We start from the raw sequence: 11,457 nt of genomic DNA, 5'->3' as shown, positions 1-11,457 counted from the left end.
TGTGTGTGTTTGGGATTTTGTGTGTGCTGGGGACTGTGTGTGTTGGGGTGTGGTATGTTGGAAATCGTGTGTTGGGGACAGTGTATGTGTTTGGCGGAGGGTGTTGATAAGCGGTCTGGAGGGTGACATTGGGGTGCAGGCTCCATGAGTCCCCACCCCACACCTGAGCCCTGGGATCGCCTATCTACTTCCGGGGGGGGGGGGCGGTCCCAGGACCCTGTACGTCCAGCCTACTAGTCCGGGCCCAGTGCCCATCCCTGCAGGCCCTATGCTCTCCAGGCTCAGACCCCAGACCCCTCCCAGCCCTGCAGACCCTCCCTGGGTCCACGTGTCTCTTTGCAGGTGCTCCGGTGAGTGGCAGCGTGGAGAGACCATCAGGCAGCCCTGGCCTCAGTGGCCACAGTCCCCTGGCTCCACGCCGGGCCCACCCCACCAGGTCTCCTCTCCCATGACCCAGGGGCCTTCAGTAGGACTGAGGGGAAGAGGGAAGGAGAGCGGGTGACAGAGAGGGACTGCAGGGAGAGAGGCGAGGGGTGGGAGAAGGAGAAGGAAGGAAGGGGCAGGATGGAAGCTGGGTTTCTCCCTGTGCCTGCCCCCTACTCCGGGACACATGTCCAAGCCCTGGCAGGTGGAATTTTGGGGACAGGGCCTTGGTGGTGAGGAGACCTTCTAGGGGTCTGATAGCATCTCCCATCTCAGAGCCCACCTCCTGGGCCCAGCCTCCCCTCCAGCCCACTCCGTGGCATTCCCAGTCCCACAAAGCTCGGAGCCTTGAGGAAGGCCCATGGCTGCGCCGGAACAGAGACAGCGTTCAACAGAGGCTGGAACAAGGCTCTACAGGGCTGGGGACAGAGGGCGGTTCTGTCCAGGATCTGCCTTCAGGACAAGCACAGCCAGCACGGGCAGCTTAGCCACTTAGCCACTGCCTGGGCGAGGCGCAGGGCGATGGAGGCACCTACCGACCAACACTTCTTCAGCCCCAGAGTCCCAGCCCCTGGAGCACAAGGGTGGGTGTGCCAGGATACAGCTGCTGTGGGCCACCTTAGCTGTCTGGCAGCACAGTGGGCGCTGCCAGGCTCCCCTGGGGGCCCCCCGCCAAGCCCACCCGGCCAGCTGGGCCCCCCACCCCCCCGCCAAGCCACCCACGCAGCCTCACATCTCTGAGACCCGGGAGTGGCCCTTTGTTCATACGAGAGCTTCCTCGCCGTGGCCGCGCCTCGCAGACATCATCTTTGATGCTCTTTTTCCACCGTTTCGGTGCTTTAATGTTTTCCCTTCACAGTCGGGCCGAGTGTCTCTCTGAGCCAGGCAGCCGCGCCAGCTGTCAGGCGGTTTCTAGCCTCGCTTCGGTTATTTTAAGCTGATGAGCCTGACGCATCTCATCACTAATATCAGCAGTTTCATTTCTCCTGTTTTCCATTCGCTGTAATAAAATGCTCAGCGCAGAATACAAGGAGATAAGCAAGCCGCTTCACAAATGCCATCAGCCAGGCCCAGGCACTGGACCCCCTGAACCACCCCACCCCGGCACAAGTGGGCTGGAGGGCAGGGCCCCGGGGTAGGAGGTCAAGGCTGGAAGGTGAGGTCAGCCTCACAGCCAGCCCCACCACCACCCTGGCCCCCCGTCAGGCTGTTGGAGGCATCACACGGTGGAAAGATCTGGAACCGTGGCCATGGTGTGGGGCTGTTCAGAAGGTGGAAGCTTTGAGGGGGAGCCGATTAGCCATGGACATTGTCATTCAGTAGAGCCACCTGTGTCCCAGCGAAGGGGGCTGGGCCGGGAAGGCAGGGGCCAGGGGCCAGGGGCCAGATACCTGCCCCCAGCAGAGGCAGAGGCTATGGGCAGCCCAGAGGCTCCCAGAGGCTCCGACAGAATGGGAGTGGGGTTGAGCCCACCCCTCACCGCAGCCCAGGAACCTGAGCCCAGAGGGCCCACCCACCTTCCCCAGGCAGGGAGGCCGGCCCCCAGGGAGATGGGGGGAACGGGGGAGGGCCTGCCCCCACCCCGCAGCCTCAGGAGGAGCAGCTCCAGGGGGATATGGAAAGAGGCCACAGCAGTGAGCAGAGACAGAGGAAGGGGCCCTGAGCTGGGCAGACCCCCACAGGGTAGGACGTGGGGGCCATGGGCCCACCTCCCCCCCATCTATTCTGTCCCCATCTCTGTCTCTCTCTCCCTCCCCTCCCCTCCCCCAGTCCTACCCCCTCCTCACCCCCACCCCCCAGCACTACCTCTGTCACTCCCGCCCACGTGGAGGTGGAGGAAGAGGGGGCGGGAACAAGGGGCAGGCACCCTCCCTTCGACCTGACCTGGGACGGTTTCCCTTCCGCTCACATCTGCCTCAGCTTGAGCAGCGGAGGAGGCGGCCGGCGGCACTGCTGGGGCTGCTCCAGGCATGCAGATCCCACAGGCACCCTGGCCGGTCGTCTGGGCGGTGCTACAACTGGGTTGGAGGCCAGGATGGTTCTTAGGTAGGTGGGGTGGCGGTCAGGTGTCCCGGAGCCAGGAGTCTGGAGGGACCGTCCCCTCTCAGTCCCTGGCAGGTCGGGGGGTGCTGTGGCGGGCCTGGCCCCGGCAGCACAGCTCTGCCCCTTACCCTGCGCTGCGCGGCTTTGGGCAGCTCAGACTCCTCGGTTCCTCTCTGGGCCCCAACTCTTCCCCTGGCCCAAGTGCCCTCTTCGCTCCTGGGCAGGCAGGACCTCTGTCCCCTCTCGGCCGGTCCTTGGGGCTGCGTGTTTCTGTAGAATGACGGGTCAGGCTGGCCAGACCCCACACCTTGTTCATGGCGAGTCTGCGTGGCGGCTCTGCCTTGCCCGGGCATCCTCGGTCCTCACTCGAGTTTTCCTAAGGGTGGGGCGAGTCCCATGTGGGACTAACCTTGGCTTTACGACGTCAAACTTTAGATGAACTGGTGATATTTTTCTCGTTATATCAAAAGTGTTCCTATTCAAGTGAGGACAGTGCTTCTGTCTCCAGGATCCCTCCTGGGTGGGGATTGTGCCCGCCTGGGTCTCTGCTCAGATGTCAGGGCTCTCCCCGAGCCCTGTTCAGACCATCCCCGGGGGAGGCCTTGGCCTCACTCTCCTGCATCGAGGAGCGGGGGAACCTCTTCCTGGGCTGCCCGTGACCCTCTGCGTCCACTGTGACCACAGCCCACCCATGGGCCCTCTGTGCCCAGCCAGCCTGCCCCTGGGGATGCTGAGGCCTGGGGAAGGTGGTTTATGGTCCCTCTGGGCCCTTCTGGGTACTGGGGTGTGACGCCACTGGGAGGACAAGATGAGGGGCACCCTGGGGCTGCCCTGACATCCCCTCGAGGCTCCCATCCCAGGGGTCCTGGTGCCCCTTCACTGTGGCAGGCAACTAGGGGCTCCGCACCTCAGCCCCCTCTCCTGGGGCCTGCTCCCCAGCGCCTGAGGCAGCATCCTCACCAGGGGCCCTGCCTTTCTGCCTTCGCACCACCTCTTAAGGGAGGCCCATGGGTCACTCAGGACTCAGAACTGGAGACGCTGGGCAAAGGGCCTGCGGCCAAAAGGCACCCCAGGGAGACATTCGTGAGGGAACCAGAGTGCAGAGGGGTGCTCGTCACAGGGGAGGAGGAGCTGAGGCAGGAGGGGAGCCGAGCCTCTCCCCCGTGTCCTGGCTCCTCAGGCACGTCCTCAAGACCCCACCCTCTCCAACCCAGGTGGGAAAGGTAAGAGCAAGGTGTCTGCAGCCAGACACTCACGCCTCAGGTGCCTGCGCTGGTGCCGGACAAGACTCTCACAAGCGGCGTGCCTTGGTTTCCCCACCAGTAACACTCAGCACAGGGCACTCAGCAAGGCGCAGTGAGCACGACTGGGGTCCTGTTTGTCCTGACCCAGATGTGGCCACCCCGGCCGCAGTGGTCTTCATTCCAGCATGCCTCTTTTCCCTCCTGATCTATTCACTGCGTTTGCCATTCTGTCATTCCCGTGGTCACCACTCCCACCTCAGGTGTGTGCTCCCCTTGTGTTTTAAGAGATATCCCAAACCCAGCGGCTTGTTGGCCCCTGTCCGGGGGCAGGAGCGTAAATAAGAGCCTTCGTGTTGGCGTGGGACCACCATGAGCTCCAGTCAGCACTACCGCTGCTGAGCTCTGGGCCTTTGGCAGGACTTGGCCCCTTACTGACTTCTCCGTGTGCTTTGGGGTCATGGGTGAGGACGCCTTCTGGTAAGGCTGCGTCCTGAGGATTAAGTCGGGTCATCTGTGGAAACCGCCCAGCCCAGTCCCTGACACTTTTTTGTTTCTTTTAGAGACAGGGTCTTGCTCTGTCGCCCAGGCTGGGGTGCAGTGATGTGGTCTCGGCTCACTGCAGCCTCAACCTCCGGGGCCTCTGGAGTAGCTGGGACTATAGGCACGCGCCACTCTGCCGGGATAATTTCTTCCATTTTTTGTAGAGATGGGGCCTCGCTATGTTCCCCAGGCTGAGCTCAAACGATCCTCCCTCCTCAGCTTCCCAGAGTGCTGGGATTATAGGCATGAGCCACTGCATCTGGCCTCCATGACACACGTTTTTAAAGTTCGATTTTTAAAGTCAAATTTTTAAAGTTAGATTTTAAACCGACTATTTTGAAAAATATACAAAAAAAGTTTAAAAACATGACAATGAATATCCCTCACCTGGAATCAGTAACTGAGAATACTCACACACTTGCGTTGGGGACTGGGCGGCTGGAGCTGCCATAACAAAGGTCCACCGACCACGTGGCTTTGAAACAGAGCCTGCCCTCTCACCATCCGAGGGCTGGACGTGCAGCATGGAGCTCCACTGGGTCGGCTCCCCGGCGCTCTGAGGAGGCTCTGCTCAGCCTCTCCCGGCTGTGGCTTAAAAACAGAGCCTGTCCTCCCGCCGTCGGGAGCTGGACGTGCAGGACCGAGGGGCCACAGGGTCGGCTCCCCATCTCCGAGAGGGCTCTGCTCAGCCTCTCCTGGCTGGGGGGTTTTGTGGCCACCCTCTGTGTTCCTCGGCTTCAGAAGCATCCCCTGGGCTCTGCCTTCATCTCCGCACGGGTGAGTGTGGAAACTGCGCAGCCCCGTCCCTGATTCGTTTTTGTTTGTTTCTTTTAGAGACAGGGTCTTGCTCTGTCGCCCAGGCTGGAGTGCAGGGGTGTGATCTCAGCTCCCTGAGGAAACCAGGCGTGCTGGGTGCTGGGTCAGCCCCCACCTGGCCCTGTGCCCTCATCCTACCTAGTCCCAGCTGCCGTCTCCCTATTCCTAATAAGGCCGCCTTCTGAGGTCATGGGGTTAGGACTTCCGCATAGGAATTTGTGGGGACACGGTTCGGCCCACAGCCCTTCCCACCTCCACATACACACGACTGTGAGGAGTTGGAAGACCCCACTGCTCGCCCCTGCCAGGTCCTCTAGGGACAAGCTCGTTGTCCTCGTCCCAGCACAGCCCGTGGGCCAGTTTCCTTGTCCCTAATGGGACCACAGTCAGAGATGGTCTAGCCTGGAGCAGCAGGTTCCTCCAGCCGGGTGGGCACACCTTTCTCTGTGCACTTCTGGAAAGCGCGTCCTGCAGTGTGGTCTCTCTGTGGGAGCACTTCCCCCGCCCGCGCCCCCGCCGCCTCACAGGCCTGTTCCACAGCCCTGGGACAGGCTCTCTCTCCCTCCTGACCCTACATAAGGCACAGCCCTCTCTCATCAACCCATGACCTCCTGACCCTGCATAGGGCACAGCTCTCTCTCATCAACCCACGACCTCCTGACCCTGCATAGGGCACAGCCCTCTCTCATCAACCCATGATCCCACATGGATCCGAGAGGGAGCTACTGGGGAAACAATGGATCCCATAGAAACACCCCAAATCTAACTTGACCCAGGACCAGCCAGTGGTCATTTCTGAATATTCTCCTTCTTAGTAGACTCTACCAGCCAAGGGAAGCCAGGAAGGCTTCCTGGAGTAGGTGGCCTGAGGACTGAGGTGAGGCAGGCCCTGCGTGGGGATCGCCACTCAGCGCCCCCCCACTGGGCTTCTCTGGGAGCCAGAATCTCTGAGACCGGCTGGGGGAGGTGGGGGAGAGGCTGCTTGAAATGCAGACACCAAGCTCTAGCCCCAACCCCACCCAGGCAGTCGGTAGAGGGAGCAGAGGCCGAGGGGCCCCGCTGGGCCTGCTCCCCGGGGTGGATTCCAAAATGAGGGGGACGCGGCACAGAGCCCAGGGTCCTGGCTTGAGGCCCATTGGCCGAGGGCCGGTGCGAGCCACACAGGAAAAGGGTTGAGCCTGTCAGCGACCAGCACAGATCAAGTCAAGAGCGGGTCCCTCCACCAATGTGTGCAAAGAAGTAGCAGTTAAGTTTTTAGTTCCACGAACAATGCACAGATGGTTCCATGGACATTGCGGTGTGGACACCCAGCGACCTTGGTCCTGTCGCCAGCACCTCACCCTACAGCTGAGGGTCCCCCAGCACTTCCTGACCATGCAGGGTCCCTGCTTACAGTTCCCGTGAAGACCCCTGCTCCTCACCTGCCTGATGGAGGCCCCGAGGGGCTGCCTGCGGTGGTGGTGCCACTGGGTCTCCACTGCACTCCCAGAAACCCAGAGGGCAGGGCATTCCCCCTGCTCTGTGCTGGGTCCACCCAGCCCCAGCCTAGTCCCAGTAAGGACTGCAGCCCGCCCTGTCCCAGGCCGCCTCCCAGGAGCCCTCTTGACCCCGATGCCAGGAGCCCATCTTCCTCCATTCAGGCAGGTCTCTGAGTGCCCTGCCCTGGCTGCCCGCTGGCCCTGAGACTCACACTACCCCACTGCCCTCCTTGGTCAAAATCCACTCTGGAGTGGCTGGGAGATTCCCCGGGGCCACCCTGCCCACGCCTCTGCAGGGAGCTTCCCCGGGCCGGCCGGCAGACAAGGGCGGTCTCAGAGAGGGGGTTCACGTCAGCAACCCCTTGTGCAGCTGGCCCCCACCCCTGCCACCTCTGGGCACACCACCAGGAAGCTGGGAGACAGGCATGCAGGTGAAGGAGGCGAGCGCTGGGCAGCCAGGAGGCCACGGGGCACAAAGGGAACAGGGACGCTCTGGGTGGCCTCAAGGTCACTTCAGACCCCTCACTTGTCCCCTGGGAGGTGCCCAGTGAGGTTGGCACTAGGAGTTGGTCCTGGTCACATGACAGCCCCACTCACCTCTGGTGTCCAGCCAGCACGCCCTGGGCCACTAGGGCAGCAGCCCCTTCCCCCTCTGAGCTGACTGCTTCTTGAGTCATCACCACCCCCCGCCACAGAGGCCGCCTGTCCCAGGAAGCAGAGGGACCACAGTTGTGGCAACCAGGGCCTGGTCTCTGTATCACCTCCTGGGGGGCCATGCCCGGGCCCGAGACGGAGCTGAGTGACAGTGCCCCAGGTCTGACAGTGCGGGGCTAGTGCCATCTTTGGGGAACCCTGTGGCATGGGACATGTGGGTGGGCCTGGAAAATCACCCCGCTGCATGGCATCTCGGGCCTGGATCCTAAGCCCCTGTGTCAGCGCCTGCGCCTGGCAGAAGAGCTGCGACCCCCAGGTTGCCATGTGGGCATCCCAGGCCCTGGCCCTGGCAGGCATATGTTTCAGGAGGTCCTTGTCTTGGGAAGCCCAGGGTCAGGGGCCTGTGTCTGTCCACATCCGAGGCAATGGCCCACCTCGTCTCTGAAGCATGTTTGCTGTGAGCTCCAGTCCCCACTGTCTTGCTGGAAAATGTGGAGGCCCCACTGCCCACTGCTCAGGGCAGCAATGCCCATACCACATAGTCCCAGCTCTGAGCTTGTGCTGAAAAGGGGGTACAAACTGGACCCTGAGCCTGCCGAGGGGCCGTACTCCTCCCAAGGCGGGGGTCTCCCTGGGCAGCCCCCACCCACCCAGCCCAGTTCCACTCCCCTGTGCCAGAGCAGTGCAGACAGGACCAGGCCAGGATGCCCAAGGGTCAGGGGCTGGGGCTGGGGATGGGTAGCCCCCAAACAGCCCTTTCTGGGGACTGGCCTCAACAGGGAGGGGGGTGAAGACTCTTAGAAGGAAATCGGGGGACCCAAGTCAGAGCCAGGCTCTGGGCAGAAGCCGCAGCCTCCCGTAGAAGGAAGAGGCTCTACGGTGGAGGCGAGTGCCAGTCCCCGGGCGGCAGAGGCCCCAGCAGAGACTTCTCAACAACATTCCAGCTGGGCTGGCCCTTCCAGAGCCCTTGCTGCCCGAGGGATGTGGGCGGGAGGCTTTGCGGGGCCACGCAGCCCCTTCCTCACCTCTCTCCATCTCTCAGAATCCCCGGACAGGCCCTGGAACCCCCCCACCTTCTCCCCAGCCCTGCTCCTGGTGACCGAAGGAGACAACGCCACCTTCACCTGCAGCTTCTCCAACGCCTCAGAGAGCTTCGTGCTGAACTGGTACCGCATGAGCCCCAGCAACCAGACGGACAAGCTGGCTGCCTTCCCCGAGGACCGCAGCCAGCCAGGCCAGGACTGCCGCTTCCGCGTCACACAACTGCCCAATGGGCGCGACTTCCACATGAGCGTGGTCAGGGCCCGGCGCAATGACAGCGGCACCTACCTCTGTGGGGCCATCTCCCTGGCCCCCAAGGCGCAGATCAAAGAGAGCCTGCGGGCAGAGCTCAGGGTCACAGGTGCGGCGGCCTCAGAGGCCCCGGGGCAGGGGCGAGCTGAGCCGGTCCTGGGGTGGGTGCCCTCTCCTGCACAGGATCACAAGCTCCAGGGTCGTAAGGCAGGGACCTCCCGGTTCCAGTCCAGGGCTCTGTTCCACACCCGGGGAATGCTACCAGCATCCCTGTCCTCTCGCTCTGGAAGCACCCCAGTCCCTCTAGTCGGCCCTCACCCCTGCCCCTGACCCTCCAACCTGACCCCGTCCTAACCCCTGACCTTTGTGCCCTTCCAGAGAGAAGGGCAGAAGTGCCCACAGCCCACCCCAGCCCCTCACCCAGGCCAGCTGCCCAGTTCCAAGCCCTGGTGGTCGGTGTCGTGGGCGGCCTGCTGGGCAGCCTGGTGCTGCTAGTCTGGGTCCTGGCCGTCATCTGCTCCCGGGCTGCACAAGGTAACGTCTTCCCAGCCCCTCGTCCTGCCCTGCCCTAACCCTGCTGGCAGCCTCATTCCCACCTCCCCTCCCTCCACCCTTCCCGCACCCCACCCACCTCCCCCGTACCTCCCCCTCAGACTAAGTCCCTGATGAAGGCCCCTAGGCTAAGACCCCCCAACCTGGGGAGCACGGCTCAGGGTCGGTCTGGTGACCCCAAGTGTGTTTCTCTTCAGGGACCATAGAAGCCAGGCGCACCGGCCAGCCCCTGGTGAGTCTCACTCTTTTCCTGCGTGATCCACTGTGCCTTCCTTCCTGGGTGGGCAGAGGTGGAAGGACAGGCTCGGGCCACACGGCCTGCAGGACTCACCTTCTATTACGGCCAGGACCCCACCTCTCCGGCCCCAGGCAGCAATCTCAATCCCTAAAGCCACGGCCTGGGGTCTCCGGGGGTGCCCAGCCCACGCGTGCGCCTGCCTGCGGGGGTGTGGGGTGGGCTTGGTCATTTCTTATCTTACGTTGGAGGCAGGAGACCTTGAAAAGTGACATTTTGGAATCCTAAATCTGCAAGAATGCCAGGGACATTTCACAGGGGAACATGAGCCAGAGAGGAGGGGGGGCATCCCCAGATCACACAGAGGGCAGTGATGGGACAGCCCAGGGTAAGCGGCTCTCAGTGGGGGGCCCAGGCTCAGTGTGGGCGCTGCAGCCAGGCTGTGGAGCCACCGGCCTCCCTCCTAGGGTGGGTCATGGGGGCTGACTCCTCTCTCTTTCTCCTGAAAGAAGGAGGACCCCTCAGCCGTGCCTGTGTTCTCTGTGGACTATGGGGAGCTGGATTTCCAGTGGCGAGAGAAGACCCCGGAGCCCCCCGCACCCTGTGTCCCTGAGCAGACGGAGTACGCCACCATCGTCTTTCCTAGTGGGCTGGGCACCTCGTCCCCGGCCCGCAGGGGCTCAGCCGACGGCCCTCGGAGTCCCCGGCCACTGAGGCCTGAGGATGGACACTGCTCTTGGCCCCTCTGACCGGCTTCCTTGGCCACTGGTGCTCTGCAGACCCTCCACCATGAGCCCAGGTCAGCGCCTTCCCTCAGAAGCAGGCAGGGTGCAGGTCATTGCAGGCTGCCCATGGGCTGAGCTGCCTGGGGGCGATGGGGGCACCAGTCTGCACCTGCACCAGCCCTGCCAGGCACAGCGCTGCCAGGCACAGCCCCGCCACAGGACTCATGTCTCAGGGCCCACAGTGAGCCCAGGCAGCAGGTGCCACCATCCCCTACAGGGAGGGCCAGATGCAGTCACTGCTTCAGGTCCTGCCTGCGCAGAGCTGCCTGTGCCCAGCTCCCTGAATCACTGCTGCTGTTGCTGCTGCCTGCGGCCCAGGGCTGAAGGTGCCATGGCCCTGCCCGCCCCCCCACCCCGGAGCCTCCTGCCTGAACTTGGGGGCTGGTTGGAAACTGAATTGGAGCAGCCAAGGTGCCCCCGGCAGCAGCATCCCGAGACGCCCTGGACGCAGGGTCCAAGACTGGGCACAGGGGTGGGAGGTGCATGGGGCTGGGGGCTCCCCGGGAGTCATTTGCTCCCCCACAGGCCTAGAGAAGTGTTCGGGGAAGGCCAGAAGAGCTCCTGGCTGTGGTGGGTGAGGCAGGAAACCCCTAGACCTTCACACATGCCCAGGCAGCATCTCAGGGCCTTTGTGGGGCAGGGAAACTGAGGCAGTAAGAGGGCAGGCAGAGCTGGAGGCCTTCAGGCCCAGTCAGCACTCTGGCCTCCCGCCGCCCGATGCCACCCCAGCCCCTCACACCACTCAGGAGAGGGATATCCTAGGGTCCCAAGGTCAGGGGAGCAGGGCTGGGGCTGACTCAGGCCCCTCCCAGCTGTGGCCACCTGGGTGTTGTGAGGGCAGAGGTGCAGGCACCCAGGGCCCCCCCATTTGCCCATTCTGGGGGCTCTCCTTGGCACCCATTCACAAAATTATTTAAAGGAGTTTGGCCGGGCTCCCACCAGGGCCTGGGTGGGAAGGTACAGGCGTCCCCTCCTCGGCCTAGTACCCCCACCGCAGCCTGGCCACTCCTCACATCCACACACTGCACCCCCACTCCTGGGGCAGGGCCACCAGCTTCCAGGCGGCCAGCAGGCACCTGAGTGGCTGGGACAAGGGACCCCCCCTTCCCTGTGATTCTGTTATATTATAATTATAATTAAATATGAGAGCATGCTAAGGAGTTCTGTCCTGTCAGGCGGCTGTGGGGGCCATGGGCAGGAGGGAGGGAGGCCTCCAGGGAGGGGCAAGGCTGCAGCCAGGCTGAGGCTTCACATAGAGCGTGCTGGCGGCTACCCTGGATCCTGGCCTGAGTCAGGCCTTTCCCTCACTGTCCCAGAAACACACAGGCCCTCCTCGCCCTGTTTGCCCCACGCACACATACAGCCCTCGGGTGAGAAATCCTTCCTACATCACG

The 11,457-nt window shown here is 63.0% G+C and overlaps 1 protein-coding gene and 1 long non-coding RNA gene across 3 annotated transcripts in view; one reads left to right on the top strand and one right to left on the bottom strand.

The window, feature by feature from the left end:
• Window positions 1–2,163, bottom strand: part of LOC111528380 — a 4,921-nt gene extending 2,758 nt beyond the window's left edge. The window contains exon 1 of the long non-coding RNA XR_002726960.2: window positions 1,157–2,163. This is a non-coding gene — a long non-coding RNA (uncharacterized LOC111528380). The remainder of the gene's footprint in view (window positions 1–1,156) is intronic.
• Window positions 2,164–2,310: 147 nt separating this feature from the next.
• PDCD1 (programmed cell death 1) lies at window positions 2,311–11,223 on the top strand. Of its 2 annotated transcripts, none has more exons than XM_023195076.2 (5): window positions 2,311–2,469; window positions 8,241–8,600; window positions 8,870–9,025; window positions 9,241–9,275; window positions 9,791–11,223. In XM_023195076.2, exons 1-5 carry the CDS (start codon window positions 2,394–2,396, stop codon window positions 10,025–10,027), a joined length of 864 nt encoding a protein of 287 aa, XP_023050844.1. In that variant the 5' UTR covers window positions 2,311–2,393; the 3' UTR covers window positions 10,028–11,223. The 2 variants fall into 2 exon arrangements, with proteins under 2 accessions (XP_023050844.1, XP_023050843.1); XM_023195075.2 differs by having other exon boundaries at window positions 9,788–11,223.
• Window positions 11,224–11,457: the final 234 nt, after the last annotated feature.

The sequence above is a fragment of the Piliocolobus tephrosceles genome, chromosome 11, assembly GCF_002776525.5.
Source record: "Piliocolobus tephrosceles isolate RC106 chromosome 11, ASM277652v3, whole genome shotgun sequence".
Taxonomy (NCBI): Eukaryota; Metazoa; Chordata; class Mammalia; order Primates; family Cercopithecidae; genus Piliocolobus; species Piliocolobus tephrosceles.
Note: the sequence above shows the minus strand (reverse complement) of the source record. Positions and strands in the feature narration are given on the sequence as shown.